Source organism: Trichosurus vulpecula, chromosome 1, assembly GCF_011100635.1.
Source record: "Trichosurus vulpecula isolate mTriVul1 chromosome 1, mTriVul1.pri, whole genome shotgun sequence".
NCBI lineage: Eukaryota > Metazoa > Chordata > Mammalia > Diprotodontia > Phalangeridae > Trichosurus > Trichosurus vulpecula.
The window spans coordinates 60,180,511-60,199,915 of NC_050573.1; the positions used below are offsets into that span (position 1 = coordinate 60,180,511).

At 40.3% G+C, this 19,405-nt stretch overlaps 1 protein-coding gene across 6 annotated transcripts in view; it reads right to left on the reverse strand.

Moving 5' to 3' along the window:
* The window catches only part of DAZAP1 (DAZ associated protein 1), a 39,381-nt gene that overhangs the window by 3,936 nt on the left and 16,040 nt on the right, over positions 1 to 19,405 (reverse strand). For 3 of the 6 annotated variants that reach the window (XM_036755577.1, XM_036755574.1, XM_036755593.1), the window contains exons 5-11: positions 17,739 to 17,849; positions 16,179 to 16,227; positions 11,199 to 11,281; positions 7,745 to 7,898; positions 5,830 to 5,859; positions 4,763 to 4,903; positions 1,877 to 2,053 (exon numbers count right to left, since the gene is read on the reverse strand). In XM_036755577.1, coding sequence (XP_036611472.1) covers positions 1,877 to 2,053; positions 4,763 to 4,903; positions 5,830 to 5,859; positions 7,745 to 7,898; positions 11,199 to 11,281; positions 16,179 to 16,227; positions 17,739 to 17,849 — 745 coding nt within the window. The remainder of the gene's footprint in view (positions 1 to 1,876; positions 2,054 to 4,762; positions 4,904 to 5,829; positions 5,860 to 7,744; positions 7,899 to 11,198; positions 11,282 to 16,178; positions 16,228 to 17,738; positions 17,850 to 19,405) is intronic. The other 3 variants (XM_036755589.1, XM_036755584.1, XM_036755600.1) reach the window with 2 other exon arrangements.

Here is a 19,405-nt window from a genome sequence, read left to right on the forward strand (position 1 = left end):
GCTCCAGCAATAAAAGGAAGAAAAACTTTCAGCTTTGGAAATTTGATGCTAAGGTGAATACTAGGGGCCCTGTGGTATCCAGCAGAGTTTTTCACAGATACAGTTTGCTGCCAGACGTGGAACTTCAGGCCCCAAATCTAATGGCACTCTAGCCACCTTCCCCGCACCCTTTGCTAACTGTTCCTTGAGACTGAACAAAAAGCAACAGGCAGCACTTGATCCCTGACAGAACTAGAAAAACAGGTTCTACCAAGATACCTTCTTATAGCATTGTATCAATACCACCTCTCTCACCTCACGTCTTAGGCTTTAAGCAGGATTTGTCTGCTGCAAGAGCAGATGAGGCTAATTTACTTTCTAGGCAGGAAACAGAAAGGGAGGCCAGTTTCTAGGGGCAAGAAAATCTGCTTGACAGAGTGCTGAACAGCAAGTTGGGAAACCTGGGTTCTGGTCCTGGCTCAGTTACTTCCTTTGCCATGGGCCTGGGCAAGTCACTGAGGCTCTCTCCATCTTGACAGCCTCAACTGTAAAAGGACATTGAACCAGGTACCCCTTGAAGGTCCCTCTTCTAGAATGTCAATTCTTTCAGACACTACCACCCTGTCCTGCCCCGCCCCCCCAACTTCAGTCATTCACTGCCATCAATACGAATCTTCCTTTCAGTGAAATCCTGACTCTCAGATTCACTGTCTACACCACAGGAATCACTAACGAGTGCTGGCTCCACTCTACACACACAGACATGGTGCCCCCTTACCCCTGGGGGACTTTGGGGAAAGATGCTGATGATGTCACTCTCTCCAAAACAGTTTCTTAAGGTACTTCGGGTCAGCCCCAGCTACCAACTAGGGAAGCTTCTTAGAGCACGGTGGCAAGGGTTACCTGACTCCATCCGATCCTCAGGTCATTCTGCCCCCCATCCCACCCCCAAAGCTGAGGCCAGCATCTGACACTTCCAAACAAAGGCAGCAGGCAGAGCCCTGGAAGTCAAGTTCATCACGCAATGCTGCACGACTGGGACCAGGAGAGCAACTGAAGCCCTGGAGCATGAAATCTCACCCTCCACACTGTCTTCCTGGGGCTTTCAGTGTCACATGATGAAATTTCACCTAGACCCTGCTAACTCTCCTTGACCACTCACAGCCTCGAGTTCCACAAACTGACAGTACCCTGAAGGATTTGTTGCGGAATTGACTGCTTTTCCATTGCAAGTGCCCTTGTATTCTTGCCCTTATAAGACTGAGCAAAAAAAAAAGTAAAATACGCTGAAAGTTTTGCTATAACCTTCGGTGGTCATTTTGAATTCTTCTCCCTCAATTCCCCACTCCATCTTTTTTCCTATTGAGCAGCTTGAAGCTCCCAACCTCCTACTAACAAGCTTCTTTAAGGCCTCCCTTACTTCTCCCACCTCCCATTTCCAATGCACCTTTAAGGTGAGGCACCAGAACTCGCCTGGGCTGAGGCTATCTGGGGTCAATTCATCAAGAGAAAACATGTGACTGCCAAGGACAATGTTCTGCTAATTTCTAAACCAGCTTAAATACAGTTGGGAAGTTAGAACGAAAGGGAAGAAGATACAAAACTAGTCAGTGTACACATTCCTGTCCTTCACCGCCATGAGCACCCCTATTGACTGTCTGGCTATTTGGGGAGCCAGAAAACTTAGCATTAGCTCAGAAAACAAGTACAGGAAGAATGCTGCGTATGAGAACCCTGAAAGGCTGTAGTTAGGCTTTCGAAGAGTTTTAAAAATCATGAAGCGCTTATGCTTGGTTTATGTGGACCAGTCTGGAAACCCCAACATGTGCACCCAACACATTAACACTACAGGAAAAGCACAGGATCGGGAGGAGAAGCGCAATTCCTAATGACTTACCATACTGACTATAAGGGAAATCGGGCTGGGCTGCTGGGGGTTTGCTCATGTCCTGAGCTGCCTGAGATGGTGGTGGTGGGAAAGCTAGCGGTGCTGCCCCAGGAGTGGCAGGTGGAGGAGGCACTCCCGGAGGGGCAAATTGATCAGGTGGTGGTGGTGGAGGCCCATAGCCAAAACCTGAAAAGAAAAGCAGAAGAAAAGAAAACAGAAGACATATGACTGACAGGGAACAAAAGACAGGCAGTTCTGATTTCTTAGGTCTTGCGAGGCAGACAGAATGGAAAGAACCTGAGACTTAAAGCCAGGAAATCTGGGTTCCAATCTTGGCTCTACCATGTCTCCTCTCTGGCCTTCAGTTACTTTACCTGTAAAATGGGAGTGATGATAATATTTCCATTCCATACCTCTCAGGGCTGTCAGGAAAGCCCTTTGTAAACAGTAAAGTGCTACTATCACCTTGGTTAGATTTCCATATGCAAAATATGTTTGCTCTTAGACCTACTAGAGGTTAAAGGAAAAGCCCATTAGTCTGCAGCTGCCTTTAAAATGAGCCAGATGCTGCACAGATTTACAGGGCGTGCCTCAGAAAAGGCAAGCACAACTTATGACACCTGACACCCGAGGTAAGACTCAAGAGCACCCCATCAGTCTTGATGGAGTGATGGCAAATTGATCCTTCTCCTCAAAATACAGACACACATTACAACCCCACCTCCCCCAAATGACCCACCCGGATTGTTTCCCAATTCTAATCCTTCAGTTCTCTAAGAGTTTACATCTCCCAACCTGAAATTCAAGGTGTCTAAATGGACTAGACATACTAGTTCTCTGAACAGGCTGGATTAAATCACTCTTGAAACACAACCCTTAATTATACCAAGAAAAATGACCACAAGATTCACTCATTCTTTCTAGACCTCTTGTTTTATCTACCTACAAATATTTTTTCTGCCCCTACTTACACATACCTCAAAAGACTTGGTGAAAGACTACTCCAAAGCTTCTCAAAGATTTGTGGTTCCCTAATAAGGACGCCCACTGCACTGATGCTGACTGAAACCCTCTCTGCCTCACTGAATAGCCTTCAAGGTCTGCTCACCTAGATTACTACTCAGGCTGCTGATACCATCTGCCACATGGCCTGGAGATGAAGCCCTAGCAGCTATGCAGGTCCTGCTAGAGCCTGTGGCTCCACTCACACAGCCTTCAAAAATAAGTAACACCTGTGCACCACCACAAAGCATTTCAGCTGGACTTTAGTGAAGCACTGACAACAAAACTCCCAAATTTCTGTTAAGGCTTGCAATTATAGCAATTGGCAGAAGCAAAAAAGAAACGGAGAGGGAGGGTGGGGGAGGAAGGGAGAGAGGAAGAGAGAGGGAGGGAAGGAGGGAGAGAAAGGGAGCGAGAGAGGGAGGAGAGGGAGAGAGAGAGAGAATCACTTATTAAATTAATTGTTTTAACAACTCACTGCAGGTTTGATGTCAGGTCTCTAGGTAAAGAATGTAATTTCCTCACTAAGAATTCTACCAGGATCAAGTTGCTTCTATCAGTTAATAGCTGTACTATGATTTCTTAAATATACATTTATGACCAAATTCTAAGTTGAAAACTGAAACAATAAGGTAAAATTTCATTTCAAGATAGACTGGTTTTCTTTCTTTCTTTTTTGCAGAGGGGAAGGCAGGACAATTGGAGTTAAGTAACTCACCCAAGGTCACACAGCTAGTAACTGTGTCAAGTGTCTGAGGCCAGATTTGAACTCAGGTCCTACTGACTCCAGGGCTGGTGCTCTACTCCCTGCTTCACCTAGCTGCCCCCAAGAGAGACTGGTTTTAATCAGCACCGCATTATAAATTTTAGGCACTCAATTCACTGAATATGAATTCTGCAAAAACATCTGAGAATTAAGCCAAGATCTGAAAAGTGGGGGGAAATCACGGATACAAATTCTATATGGTCCCACTGTTCTTGTTCTAGTTCAAAGGGAGTGCTATAGGTCATTATATTAAAGAAACACACTAGAAACATCAAGGCATTAAAGAAAATATCTGCTTACAAGAGGACTTTTTGAAATAAGAATTTAACCTGTCTAGCCAGATATTAGCTTTTACTGGAGGAGTAGTGGGGAAAAAAGGTACATCTAAAACAAATCACAAAACAGTAAACTTCTGCTCTTCTTCACACTTAAAACCTCAATGCCCTGCAGAGCTGCTGATGGTTGAAGAACAATCCTGGTGGTACCAATCCTTATTACTCCACATGGCTTACTAGAATAGCGTAACCAGCCTTCCTGCTTGTACTTTCTCTCAATCCACTATCTTTCATATTGACAGAATCATCCTTATTTATACAGAGAAATGATCACATCACTCCTCTTAGCAGGTCTCCTCTTCAAAAGTTCTAATTCCTCCTTTTTTGTCTGGCATTCAAAGTCCTCCAGGATTCAACAACACCCATTTTCCCCAGCTTCGTCTGCCTCGAACAAGCATTCCTCTGCACTTTCACCACCATCCATGCCTGTTTATACTATTCCTCATGCCTCAAATGCTCTCCCTTCCCCTCCCCCTTTACTGCCTACTGCAGTCCTACTACTCAGATTTAAGTATTTATTTCCTCCAGGCCCGGGATCTTCAAGAAGCCTTTCCCTGATTCCCAAGCCCCTCCCCACCTTTGGTAATGACCATCACCTTAAGATCCTACACAACACCTACTCTGTCCCTCTCATGGTAGTTACTTGATGTTAAGTCATCAAGGACCAAGCTCAGCAATGTGGACTTAGTAGGTCCATCAAAGTTGGCTTGTTAAGGGATATTCGAACACAGTCAGTTATTATGAAAGGCCTGAATCCAAACCTTTCCCCATCTGATCCCAATGAAGACTTACTGAACTGAGGAGGGGTACCGTACCCCTGTGGGAACCCTTGGGGAGGGGGAAACCCTCCTGGGGGCGTGGATACGATGTATGAGGTAAAAGGAGGAGGTGGAGGTGGAGCTCCCCTTCCTGCAGGAGGCGGCCCATAACCACCTGGAAAAACAAAAAAATAGCATGGTGAAGGGAGGGGAAGAGGAAAGAATGCAACCAACTGGACCCATCCCCAACCTACATGGGCTTAAAAACCCACCTTGTTTGACCTTTTCGGAGAAGGGGACAGGACACTGGGTTCTTCTTAACAAGCACGTATGACTACAAACAACTCTACTTGTCTGGGTTTGTATCTTTACTCCTCTTCTGTAAAATGACCTACTTCTTCAGGACACCCAGTCAACTCAAAGGTCTTTCAGGACAGTGGGGTGAGTTGGAAGATCTCAGCTCTAATCAAGACTCTGCTACTAGCCTTACAGGTGGCCTTGTATAAGTCTTGTCATCTCTCAGAACCTCAGTTTCCCAATCTGTACAATGAGCTCAAAGGTCCCTCGCTTCCAAATATAACATACTCTAATTACAGGAACCCTTCTCAGACCTCATCCTATGATAGAGAGCAACAACACAACCATATCGGTATTTTATACCCACTGTAAATTACATGAAGATCTTGGCTTGACTAGCTCCTACAATTCTAACATACACATTTCCTGACTTTCAAAGATCTCTTCTCAGACTTCACAACAAAGTGCTCTTTTCTCATATAATACTGTGCATTAGCAAAACATACTGGTGGTTTATCCTCTTGCAAATGTCCTGAAGTTCTTATCTCCTCCAATGTCCTTTGCACAGGGTAGGTGTTTAGTAAATGCTTGTTGATAGATCAAATCAACATCTTTCCAGCTAATGTACAATGCCATAAATAAGTTCTGACATTAGTTTGAAGTTACAACTTCAAATGATACTTTTGTCCTGCCTACTTTCTCTGCCAATCTCCCTATACCAACTTTGAAAACATGATATTTGGGAGGCTGAATTCCCCATTAATTCTGTAACCCCTTTGTTAAAAAAAAAAAAGGGTTACTTACCAATAGCCTGCCCTGCTGGCACCCACATTCCTAAAACAGTGAAACAAACAAAACATGATTGCTGCTCCCCAGTCATGGGGTAAAAGTCATTTAAGCAGAAAATCAATCAAATTCAAATTCTATCTAATATCCAAGGCAAGCTTTCAAATTTAAAAAAAATATGTGTCTAAGATGTAATTATAAGCACTTCAAATATGCCACTAATGAGACCAAATGGTTCTCCCTCTGTTCATCACTCAGGGATTTCTGGAGTATTGGAGCATACAGAAGTTCTACTGTATTCTATAGTACTTAGGGTTTGCTTTTTAAAGCAGATCACTGCCTTTCCCATCGTGAAGCTTCCTGTGTGGCTCAGACAACAGGGATGAGAACGAGAATCGGCTTTCTTCTCAGTTCTAGGTAAGAGATGGTTTGTGTGTCTGCCTGGATGCAACGAGAATGCTCCAAGAAACTAAAAGCAAGGACTGGATGTTTGTTAACCACAGACAGATGGAGCCATCTCAGCTGGGCAGGACAGAGGAAGTGCTAGACACAGACTCACAGACTCAAATTCTGGCTCTACTAGTCACCAGCCCAATTTCGCCAAGAGTAAGTCACCTGACCTTCCTGAGCATTCATTTCCCAAGCTATAAAATGACTTTAGTACTCATACCCTCTTTCCTCACTGCCTTGTTATGGAGGTAGAATTTTGGAACACTATATTATTTATGTAATAAATTTAAGTCAATACTTATTCCAGAAATGCACTGAGAGCATGAGTGTCATGTTCCCTTATTGTGTTTTACATGCTATAAAATCATCAAAGCTGCAGAGTTAACAATAGAGGAGGAAATGGGAATTAACTGGTCCCTTTGAGCATGATCTAGGACATCACAGCAACTTAGGAGTGCTTGTGACACCTCCCACCCCTCAGTGGGAAGTTTATCCTGCAGAAAAATGTGTCTCCTTTACCTGGCAGAACAACTGCAAACATTAAGTCCGTATCTTATAAAATGTTAACCGTTTAGGAGAACTATTCAGAACAAAGATAAACTCTTTGCTATGATGCTTGAAACACACAAAGGTGGCCCAACTGGAACCTTCTAGAGAGAAAGGGCCACTGCCCCCAGCAATGTCCATCCTGCTATCTGACCTGAGCAGGTGGCCTTGTAAATCAAGTGGGAAAAAAATAGGAAGGCAGCATTGACTAACCATTTACTTTGGAAACAGAACTGGCAACTCATGTTAAGGACTAGAAATGCTTTCACATCAGGGCTCTCATCTGCCCCTCATTCTCACCCAAGTCAATTCATTCTAACCCCATCTAATTGCAGACTTCCTTCTTGGAGTACAACACCAGGACCTGACCAAGGTTGTAGGTAAGTAGAATGAGTTTCAAGGATTAGCTTGGTGCAGAGCTTTGGATCAAACTGACCATTTGGATTTGAGGAAATTTCTAAAGAATTTTTAAAAACATAAAAGCAAAAAAAACTCAAAGAGTTTCTAAGAAGTGATCTGCCTGCCATTTCAGATTTTGATGAAAACTACTTGTTTTGTGTCTGAAAATACCAACAATTCACTGAAGAATTCAAATGGGGACGAAGGGGAACAGAGGGTGGGTGGTAACTATATTATTAAAGTTCCTGCTTTTAAATCTCCCTATCAAGTTGTAATAGCAAGTACTCCTCAGGATGCCTGCTGAAAAGTCAGAGCTCTAGACCAATGGTGTCCAACTGAAAAGGAACTGAACTGGGGATGGGGTAGGGAGAAGAGATACACCCACCTATTGACTGAGAAAACCACAAATTTATGTTGGGTTGCATTTTTCTTTCAGGCAGTGGGCCACCCAAGTTTGACAACTCTGCATTAGACTGGTCATCCATAACTACTTAACTTCTTGTGTACCTAGATGGGGCTTAGATAAGGATGACAGTACCTTGTGGGCCATATCCCTGTTGCCAGGTAGGAGGGGGCTGACCTGCCCAACCATTGGCAGCATTTGGCATGAGCCTGCTTCCCCACTGGCTGGCACCCGGCTGTCCTGGGACTTGGCTTTTGCTATCTCGAGGTTCTGCACGTTTTACCTCCACCTAAACAAACAGAATACCAATTTAAGAAAGATGTTGTGGGTTAATACACCCCCCTTCCCTTTATATACACCCTTAGTTATGCTTACAACTACACTTAGCACCTTATGACTTAAATCTAAATACTTAATTATAAAACTTATTTAGGCCAGTAGATTGTTTTGTTTTGCTTTTTTAATGTTTCTCAGGTACAATAGATGCAATTGTAAGACACAGCAAGTCCTACATATGAATATAAGTATTTAGAGCTAAGAGAGTCCTTAAATCTTATTTCCGATACAGTAAAATGTCATTGACTTTCCTACTTTAAAGCAGCAGTACCCTCTTTCAATAGTCTCTCACAAGAAAATGTGCTCAGAAATCTTAAGTGTGGTCTTTTAAAAACCATCCCTTAATGTTCACTTTCAGATAAACCATCTTAGTGAGCATGATCACCTTCTCACTTGGAAGAGAACTCTTTACTGAATGAGGGTACTAATGCTTTAAACCATTAATGACACTGGTTATTGCATTTCGAAGCTAAGCTAAGCTTAAAAAGCCCACCCAGTCTGCCTGCAATTTCAGCTCTGCTCATACCTGAGAAACACAAGTCTGGTTTTGTTTGGTTTGTTTATATTTTGTTTTGTTTTTAAACTTAGGTTTTAATTTTGTTTAAATGTCTAATGGAAGATAAAGACTTACCTTCCCCAGGCTAAGGCTTAAAGAATCTCAATTAACTCAAAATAATGTCAGAGGGAATGGATGTGATAAGAGAATCAATCTTACATTACATCTAACAAAAAAGTAAACAGACATGCAAATAAATGGACAGTGGAATCAGTAAGCAAAATCTTCATACTGTGTTAGGTCAGTTGCCTAGACCCCGCTTGTGGGAACGCTCACTAAGCCACAACACTTTATTGTCAATAATAAAACTGAGTGGCTTGGGACAGCTGGGGAGAAAGGAACTTGACCTACTTCTGCTAAGCTGTGCATCCAAAATCAAGCCCTCTCCTCATAATAATACTTCCCCCCACCAAAACCTCACCCCAAATCCAATTTTTTTATTCAATGAATCTCTCTGTACTCATGTCTTCAGAATTCTTTTTTTATGATAAATTTTAATGGGGGCCAGTATACAAAGGAAACAAATCTGAATCATCAATGGGGGATTCGCAATAGTGCAGGCAGGCATTTTGTATTCAAAATTCTGTCTGCTTTGCCTTACAGCCCCAGCTCAGGGACAAAGGTTTAGTACTCCCCGCCTTTCTGCTGATGCCCCAAGGACATTATACAAGATGGTAACAAAATCTCTGTGAGCTGAAAGGATCTGCTATATAGCAGAACCAAGGGACTTTTTCAAAGAACTCAAATTAATGAGCCTTCACACACTTTTCCTTAGGGGAATCTGGTTCCTGCTTACAAAGCAAAGTAGTTCTTGTAATTTAAAATTTTTTACCCTTAATGATGGAACATATAGATGCAGAGTCACCCCAGCAATACATTTTTAATCACCAAATGGGACTTCGGGCATTTTAAAAGCTTAATATAGCCACCAAATAAGCAATGTTAAGAATGGGAAGATGAGCATCCCACTTGTCTATACAGCTTGATTTTGGCCTATGTATAAATAGGAATTTGGATTGCTTTAGACATTCAGTCCTAAAGCTGGACTCCTTAAGCAATATACGCTTGCCCTTTTTCAGATAACTATGCCTGATCTACACGCTGAGTGAAGTAACTTCAAAGTTTTATTTCAATCATGTTTGGTATCAAGCTTTCTCAAAAATTACTGTTTAACACCGACATAGGGGCCTACTGGGACTCTAATAGTAGACACTAACTAATCTATTAATTCAGCAAAACACCTTCTGCTCCATATATAAAGATTACACTTTTCCAAATTATAAATGTTCAATACCATGTCACAGTACCTTAAAATACTGAACGCAGACTCCTTTGAACTTGTGTTCATAATTGTCATGCATCCTTGCAATCTGTATGCTAATTTTAAACTTAAAAGCTTCAATGATTGTCAGTACAAGATAATATTTTTTTTCCTGTTTTAGGTAGGTTCAAATAGACTTCATTAAAACTTTGACAAACTCTAAACCACCTATATATAAAAATAATCACAATACACTGAACTGTATAGAGAAATTTAAAATTTTAACACCATTTTTTTTGAGGGGCACTAGTGGGTTGATGACATTAATTACTACCACCATCAAAATATTTTAACCATTAGCCAAAGAAATGCCTGTGAGATTAAAGACAGAATAAATGTTCTGCATTCAAACATAGTTTTAAAAAATTTCATGGCTCTGGGTTACAACCAGATCAGAAACACAGGAAAATATTTGGCACTGTTACTGAAACGGACTCCACCCTAATGTAATAATAGGGATTTTTTTTTTTAAACGCAGACCAAACTCAACATAAATTCAGATCCTAAGGTGTCTGCTACTAATAAGGAATGCATGTCTCAGTTATTCATTTTAGAGCTCCTTTTGTAAAAATCATAAGGATCCAAGTAAAATGAAGATTTGGGTAATGATTTTGCACAGATGCTCAAATAGGCTCATTTACAGATGATGTTCTGTGTTCAGTGGAACAGAGTAATCAAGGGGGCTGGGGAGGGGCAGGCCTTCAACTTCCTATTACTATCTTCATGTAATGGCAACACAGTATGAAGATATAACAACCAGAGGTCACTTAACTGCATTGTTGTTAAATACTATAATAAAGTCTGTGGGTTTGTACCGAAGTTTCACAGTAAGTGACCCAATTTAAAAAAACCAATCCTTCATGATGTTTCAGTATTGCTTTCCTTTTAAATTGTAACTTGGGATTCTTAAAGGCTCATTTCTACTCACTTAACAGGTCAAGTGCTATACAATTTGAATATGAAATCCACATCTGAAGGAGTGGTATCTTAAACCGAACCTTAGACAACACAGAGAGTTCACTGGAAGCCAGAATGAAAACACAGACTCAGACTAAACACCTTTCCCTCCTGCTGAATTTCCCACTCGTATATTTTGTTTTAGGCATTCCACACTCAAAAAGAATTCTAAGAGAATGGTGTCACCTAGCCAAAGGAACACATCTTAGGGCAAACTACACCAAACCTTCCTGAAGAACTTGTCTAATGGAACAGTATTCCTTGACTTTGCTTCTGCCAAATGGTCCACTTTACTCAAGTTCCCTAATTTTTCCCTTCCTGTAACAAAACCATCAACTCTATACTTATTTACCAGTGAAGTCCCCAGTTGCCCAAGACTTGGTTTGGTCTTAAGGTAAAATAAAACTACAACTACACACTTTTTTGCCCATGATGTCGTGAAAATGCATGTTGACAGCCTGGTCCACTGATTGTTCGTCCTCGAAAGTAATAAATCCAAAACCTAGCCAACGACGAAGAGTGAATCAAGGTAGCAGGGTGTTGTGACACAAAACAGGATGATGAACAGTATTAGGGGCGGACCAAGGGATCAAACAAGGGTTTCAGATAAGCCAGGTATGTTCACAAAGTTCAGAAAATGTAGCAGCCACTTGAAAAAGTAGCAAGGGCAGGGTGACTAGGAGGGACTAAGATTCTCAACTAACCACATGCATTTGCAAAACAAAATATACATGTCTGGGGTTCATATAAATTGGCTTAATACTGCAAGGTTTTACATAGCTAGGGAGCAGGCAAGGTTGGGAAAAACTGGTCATGGAACAAGGCAGCTCTCTTGTGAACCATCATAGGTTAAAATCTTAGAGGGAGTCTACACTTTGCTATAAGAACTAATCTAAAAGCAAAAAGCAAAACCCTACAATCCAACTATGATGAAAATCAACCAATCTGAATTAAAATAGGAGAAAAATATCCTCAAGAGTCAGTAGCCAAAACATATGAGAATACTTGGATCATGAAGTGATAAAAACTTGAAAGTCTTTCTATACACCTAAGCTTTCACACTATCTCTTTACTGAATGTATCAGATGACACTTAGTATGGTTTTGGGGGTGGGGAGGTGGGGGGAACAACACAAAGATGATTGGATTTAGAGCCAGAAGAGAGCTAATCTACCCTGTCCTGTTTTACAGACAAGGGAACAAGCTACACAAGGTTATAAAGGTGGTTAAACGGCAGAGCTGCAACTTGAATCCAAGTCTCCTGACTCCAAGCCCAGTTTTTCTGCTACTCTAGTCACTGCCTCCTACATACTAAATTTTCAAACAAAAACCGAGTTCCTAATGAAGGATAAGAAATTAACACGTTGTCTATCAACCATGTGCAAGGGCTCCTGGACCATGACAAAAGGAGATAAACTGGGACTGGGAGTGTGTCATCTGGGTGTGTGTTTGCTTTTCTGAAACCCAAGATTCTCCACCTTGGCTTGCATTTTGCTTTGCAGCTAGTGCTGACAGCAGCCATATATATATATAGATATATTGCTCTAAAGCGTTAAACGGAAACACAGTATCTATAACAGTTAGTGCCTCACTAAGCTTCCCCAACATGGTTGGGGAAGCCCAAGGAGGCCTATCAAAGGAGGTTATATATAAAATACACAAAGATACAGGCCAAAATGGATTCCAGCAGGTCAAATTCTGCTGTCAGCAGCAAGAGCAAGAGGCATCATCAAAATTTTAAAAATTAAATAAAAATCAAATGAAAAGAAAAACTTGAGCATTTCCCAAACACAAGAGTCTGGTGGTATAAACGAAGTTTGGTTGGTCTGTGATGAGAGCGACCATCCAATGGAAAGCAGCATTTCATCACAATGTATTTGTCTGTAGTGAACTGGAAAGCTTAGCAGCACTGCCAAGAAGACCCTCTCAAGTCTCTGCAGGGATCCTGGATCAGTTTAATATCACAGATTCCCCTCTAGATGCCAAGAGGAGAACAGAAGGGAGCACCCGCCATCTCCATAGATGGTCCACTGATTCTGTTCACAAAAGAAAGACTGCGAGGAGACAGATGCCAAAGAACTTGGAAGAAAGATGAAATTCTCAAAGAATTCAGTAGGGCACCAAAAGGACCAAAGATAATGCTATATACATATATACATACATATATATGTATATATATACACACACATATATACGTATATATACACATACATATATACATATATATATGTATACACATATTTTTTTTGCTTGTTTGCTTATGGATTCTTTTGGAGGAGGGAGAGAGAAAAGAGAGAATGGCAGGTGTACATTTACCAAAACACAACTCCTGCTGGCTGAGAAACCAGGAGAGTGAAAGCAGGAAAAACTTATTACTTGTCTGAAAAGCAGTTTAGAGTATATTTAAGAAGGGGCTTAGGGCAAACTCAAGCCCTCAAGGATTGGTAGAATTTGTGTGCAGTCAATAACAAAGGTCTAAATACAGTGAAGGGGAAAGGCTGAAATTACAGATTACCAGGATCACTTCATAAATGGTGCCAAGTCCAGATTATTTCGGGAGTAAACAAAAGTAGATGAGGGAAAGCTGAGACTGGAGTTACCTGGGACTTCAGGATATTTTTTAACAAAATACCACTGGTAAGACAACAGGCATGAAAGGGATGGGGGAGAAGGCTAAGGAAGCTGAGTTGACAAAGATTACCAGCAAAGTACAGTTGGGAATGATTTTAGGATCAATTTGATTTACAATTTTCATATATATATATATGTATCTATATCAATCAGCAACATGACCATATAACTGAAGGGATGAAATTTGAAGGCAAAAGTTTTAACTGATATGCAAAGGACAAGGAAAACTGTAAGGTAACTGAAGAAAGTAATTCAGAGTAGAAATGAAGGTTAGATAATAAGGTTAGGAACTGGAAAAGGGAAAATACTCAAACAGCATTATACTATGAACAGTGAGACAGGGAAGTTCTATCAGGAATAAATGCATCTACTGAATACAAACTACAGAAATTTTGTTTGTTTGTTTGAAATAGCATTAATGCATTACATGCAGAACATTGTGTACAAGTAGAGTTTTATCGTATCACAGAAATTCAGAAACAATGCAAAAGGTTAGAAAAATCAGAAGGTTGTTCCCTACGGTCTGCTGCTCTAAGGAAGGGAGGACTTGACTCAAATCATTGCCTCTACCTTACTTTTTGGATGGGGACAGACACAGAAGGACACACAACAAACACACTCACTCTCTCTCTCTCTCTCACACACACACACACACAAACAGACAAACACACATACACACTCACCCACACACACCCTCTCAGTTTAAGGATGCTATTAAGCTGGGCAATTGTCTTCTGTATTGGGAGAGGGAACTCAAATGTCAGAGACCTGAAATGGATACCATGGGCCTATCGTTATTTTAATTTGCCTAAGCCATGGAAACTACCTGCCTATTTAGCCACACTCCAATGTGTTCTCTATTCACTTCTGGTGCTGCTAACCAGTATTACTAAAGTCTCAAAAATCTTCAGCCTCAACTCCTGGGTACTACTGCCTAATTCTATAACTAACAGCCATCTATCTATCCCAACTTTTAACTGACTGCCCCATTCCCTTATTTTAGCCTCCAGGTCCCAATCAACTAGACATTAACTATAGGCTCCTCAGCATGACAGAAGGCAAGGGTTATAAGAGTAGAGGGACCTGAGTAGTGATCTGAAAACAGTGAACTCACCTCTCTCGTGTTTGTATTTGTTCTTTGCAAAGCTTTAAGTGGATGAGCTAGTCGGATAGAGAGCAGAATTGCAGATATCCCTTTTGCTAAGCTATTGCAAGATCAGGGTAAATATTCTGAACAAATATAAGTGATGTAGCAATATGGTTAAAAATAGTATTTTCTCAAACTCCAGGAATGTTTTAACCAAATATATAGTTCCAATTCTTTTTAAATGGGCAGCAGCAAAGAAGTGGCAAATTTCAGATTCTGGAGACTCCTAGAACAGATTTTTCTAAAGAATGCATCTTTCAATAAGATTACATCACCAACGAAGAAGCTGAACAGAAAAATCTATTGAAACTTCGTTTACACCCCAATGCAGACAAAGCCCGTCCCTCCTCTGACTGTGGAACTGGCCTGTACCTGTGTGATATAATTTAACACCTAGGGAAGAGAAATCTAAAGAGATATCGTTAATCACAGTCAAACAATTCACAGAAAGAAAAGAAAAAAAAACAACTTACTTAACATTACTGTACTTTTACTATGAAACACTTGAATACGTTTCTAAGGATGTATGTCTAAATTAAAAATAAAACTAAGACTTAACAGCTTAATAAATATGAAGTGAAGAATACATTACATAATAATGGAGTCAGAGGAGAAATGAAAGTTCAAATGGCAAACTATTCTCCAGCATGTATGGAACATGCTACAGGGCAGTTGGTGCAACTAAGCTTAATGTGATCATAAAATATTGCCTCAAATAAATATTCTGCAGATGGTGGATGAAGTGAATGACATGGCAATTATTTCAGACAGACCAAAACTTACAGATTGGTTCACACAGCCTGTCCAAAAGTGATCCACTAACCAAAAACAAGGTGGGGGCTTTGGGAAGGGGAAAGGGAGGGGAAAAGACTATATGGGGGCAACAGTTACAATGACCCCAACCCACCCCCAAAATAAAAACTAAAAACCATGACACACAAACTGTGTCTCTGTCAACCCAACTCCACAAATCAATTTTGGAGGTGTGCTTTTGGGCAACTCATGAAAGTCTCTTTTTGCATCAGCCTCGTGTTAAAACTATTAGACTAAACAACCCTCCCAAATAGGGGAGGAAAAAAAAAGAACACGGAATGGATTTGTTTCGTTTCAAGCAGATAGTATATACCAAGGGGGGTTGGGGAGTAGGGAATGGATAGATGGGATAGAGGTGGGGAAAGAACCAGGTGACAGCATGAAATCACACTTCCAAGTACGTTCATGTTGACTTCAAACAGGAGAGACAGGTCTTAAGCAGAAGCAGTTCACCACAGTTAAAAATGTCTACAAATCTTTCTACATACACTTAAAAACAGAAACCAAATTCTTGTCAGTTTTTAAAACTTCATTTCAAAAGAACTAGCAAAAAAAAAAAAAAGAAAAGGAAAAAGAAAAAAAAAGAAAAGAAAAAGGAATGCATAATGTCTGACCTTAAAAAAGCACAAACACACGTAATGGATTTGTACATGAAAGACCTATATTTTTAATATTTGTCTCAAAATCTTTGAGGCAATGTTTAAAAAAAAATCTAGCTAATTTTTTCTTTGGATGGTGTGAAATAGTTTGCCATCTGAGCAAAAGGAGAGGATGAAGAAGTTTCAAGGACAAACGAGATCAGCCTTTACCTCGAGGCCTCTGCTTCTCTGCGTCATAGATCATGACAACTTCAGTGACCTGAAAGAGAGAAAGGAAATTCCACTAACCATGCTGTGCAGGGAGTGTGGGCTGGTTACAAGAAGGCAGCAGGACAGGCCAGGGCACAGTCACATCAACAGAAGACAAGTACCTGGGGCTGACTTAGAATTTCTCAGCTAAAACACAAATCCAGAGAAAAATGACTACTTAGGGTCACCTGATCATGAGATTAGAGAAAGTTCAGCACGGCCCAGAAATCAGGGTGGTCTAAAAAACACATCCATGACACATCTCATGGGCCAAAACTGGATGGAGGGAGACGGGGATTGAAAACTAGATAGCCTTGTGAAGTTTCAACCTTGTATTAGGAAGGCGAATCGGCCAATTGGAGTTTCACCCCAAATTATTATGCTCTGCTAAATTCCCAAACAAGCAGCAAAATGGCTAAAAATTTATGAAGAAGAAAGCCTTTATTCTCTTGGTTGTTAATAACTAACCTGTGGACCTAGAAAGTTTGCCAATCACAGAGATATTCAGATGTTTTGTGCTACAAGAGATCTTGCAGAGGTATATGTATGTACCTTTATAAACATTCCACTCCACTGCCTCTGAAACACTTAAGAATGAAACAGGTCTAACTCAGAAACAAAGAACAGGCCAAAAAGGAAGGAAGTGCCCCTAAGAGAAAGCCAAATGAAGTGACATTCACATCCACTGGCATTAATTGTTGTCACAATCAGTATCACATAGAACTCATTCCACACAACCCACAAAACAACCTCCAAGTTCTCCGAAAGGTGCTACGGTTTAGTTTAGAGCTGGCCTAAGAGCTTCCTTCCCTCATTATAAAGAACTGGTTCACACACCAAAGGCCAACTCTTGGAAGCCAAATGAATTTAATTTCTCTGAAAACAGGCATAGCCCTGTCTAATGTTGTTAATTAGTTTTGAAAAAACAAAATGTTAGGTGAAATGTTACAGGGTGTAGTTGGTACTCTAATTAGACCATCTGTTTTGTATGTCAGGCAACCAGCCAAATGATATTACAATGAGGTTTTGTGACATTACAGTGGCTGAAACAGGGTATGCCAGTATCATCTACTAGAGCATAGCCATTATAATCAAACAAATCATTAAGCGTCTGTATCGCATTTTCAAAAGCATCTCACCTACTTGCCAACTGTAAGAAAGTAGAGATTTAGGGTAAACTTGAACCACTAAACCACTTTCCATTTTCAGATAGGACCAGAAAGTCAGACAACAAGAATGGTGCAGGGAACACTGATGCCATCCTGGTTTATTCATTTCAAAGTAAACAGGATGGGAGGATTGAAAGGTGTGCAAAAATAAAATAAAAATAAATGGGAAATGTCTGAAACAAGAGCTACTACCAATTAAAGATGTGTCTGACTGTCCAAGATTACAAACGTAACCATGATTCTGTCTGTTGGCAAAGAGAGATCTAAACGCCTTAATTTAATCAAAGCAACTAAAATAATGGCAATGTCTTCTATAATAAGCCAATACCTGCTGTCATGATAAATGACTCACCACTCCAAATTTCTTGAAGTATTCCCTGAGCTCCGTCTCGCCGCAATTGTGAGGGATCCCACCAACAAAAATTTTATTTGATTTACTGTTATCGCTCCTAGGACCTTTCTGCTGTATCAAGGAGGAGAAATTGGTTAGTTCATACTGGAAATTCTTCACAATCCTCTTATCTCAGCTGTTAGTACATAAAATATTCTTCATTTTTATTATATCAGCCCTATGTTGTTTAGGATTCTAAATTATCAAATTTCTTTTCCTGCCAGATCATCTGGGCAAAGGGCATACATGAATCCTTTCCATATCTCCAACAAGCTAGCTTCTAGTCTCTACTGGAAGACCCCCAATATAACATAGTAGCATGTTTAGCAATGCTACCTCTGAACTTTCAAACCCCATTTCCTACCAAGTCAAATTATCTCAAATATTTCCTTAATATGGAAGGGAACACAAAAAGTATGATTCAAATATACCAACTTATAATTATGCAATAGGGCATGATAAGGTGTGTAATACAGTGTGTAACACTGCCATACTTTAAAGAGAAAGCTAATCTACTGATAGCCCACCTGAGTAAAAGACAAAAGATTTAGCCACTTCAAATAACGCAAAATGTCTGTTGCATAACTGTACTCAAAAGTACTTCACAGAAAGAAGATCTGAAAGTGGGACCATAGATTGGCGAAGTAATCTTGACCTAAACTATGCAATTATCAAGGCAAATCTCAGAGGTTTAAACATAATCTCCATCTAATTAGTTCAAAAGTACCTTCTAACTCACCCTGACAATATGATTTTAACTGCTGATTGCTAATTTAACAAAACAAAACAAAAAGGACAAAATCAGTTATTCAAGAAAACCATACTTTTTTTGTTGCCTTTAAATATAAACTTTCGGTCCAGCTCAAGTTAAATGTTAAAGGTACTGCCTCAAAAATAACAGGTCTGAAATGTAAAATTATTACTACCATCCTTATTTAGTGTCTACCCTTTAAGGAAAAAAAAAATCAAAGCTAATTTCTTTAATCACTTCAGAAAATAATTAAACGTTTATCTCTGTGCTTATTACACAATCTAGGGGAAGGTCATCATACTAGGCCCATCTAACTTTCCCTGATCCACCGAAAGGAGCGGCCTAAGCTGCTTGGCTTGTTTTCCATGAATGGTTTTGCTTTCACTCTTCTGCAGCAGAGGCCCAAGGAGACAAGCCTCTAGTATACATACTGTCTTACATTCCTGCCTTTACAAAAAGGGGTTGTGTTTAAACCAAAACCAGGCTAACACCCTGTTTTCAACAGTGATGGCTTGCAACAAACACGGCAAGCTAAGAGTTCAAAAACCACTGCTTATGAGATATAACAAGTGAATTTATATAAATCAACAGCATAAAGAGAAAGAAAACCAGAACATCAGGTCATTTAAGACTAAAATGGAAGAGAAGAATTTGATATTAATGTTTAATTGGGGTCAGAGGATTAAAGAGCTGAAAGGGATCTCCTAAAATCACCTAGTCCAACCCTCTCATTTCATATATGAAGATACTGACTCTAAACTAGTTAAGTGATTTCCCTAGGAAATAGATGGCAGGATAGAGATTTGAAACACAGCTTATTCCAGTAAATCCAGCGTTCTTTCCGTTACACCATACTGCCTCAGAAATGTTAGTATCC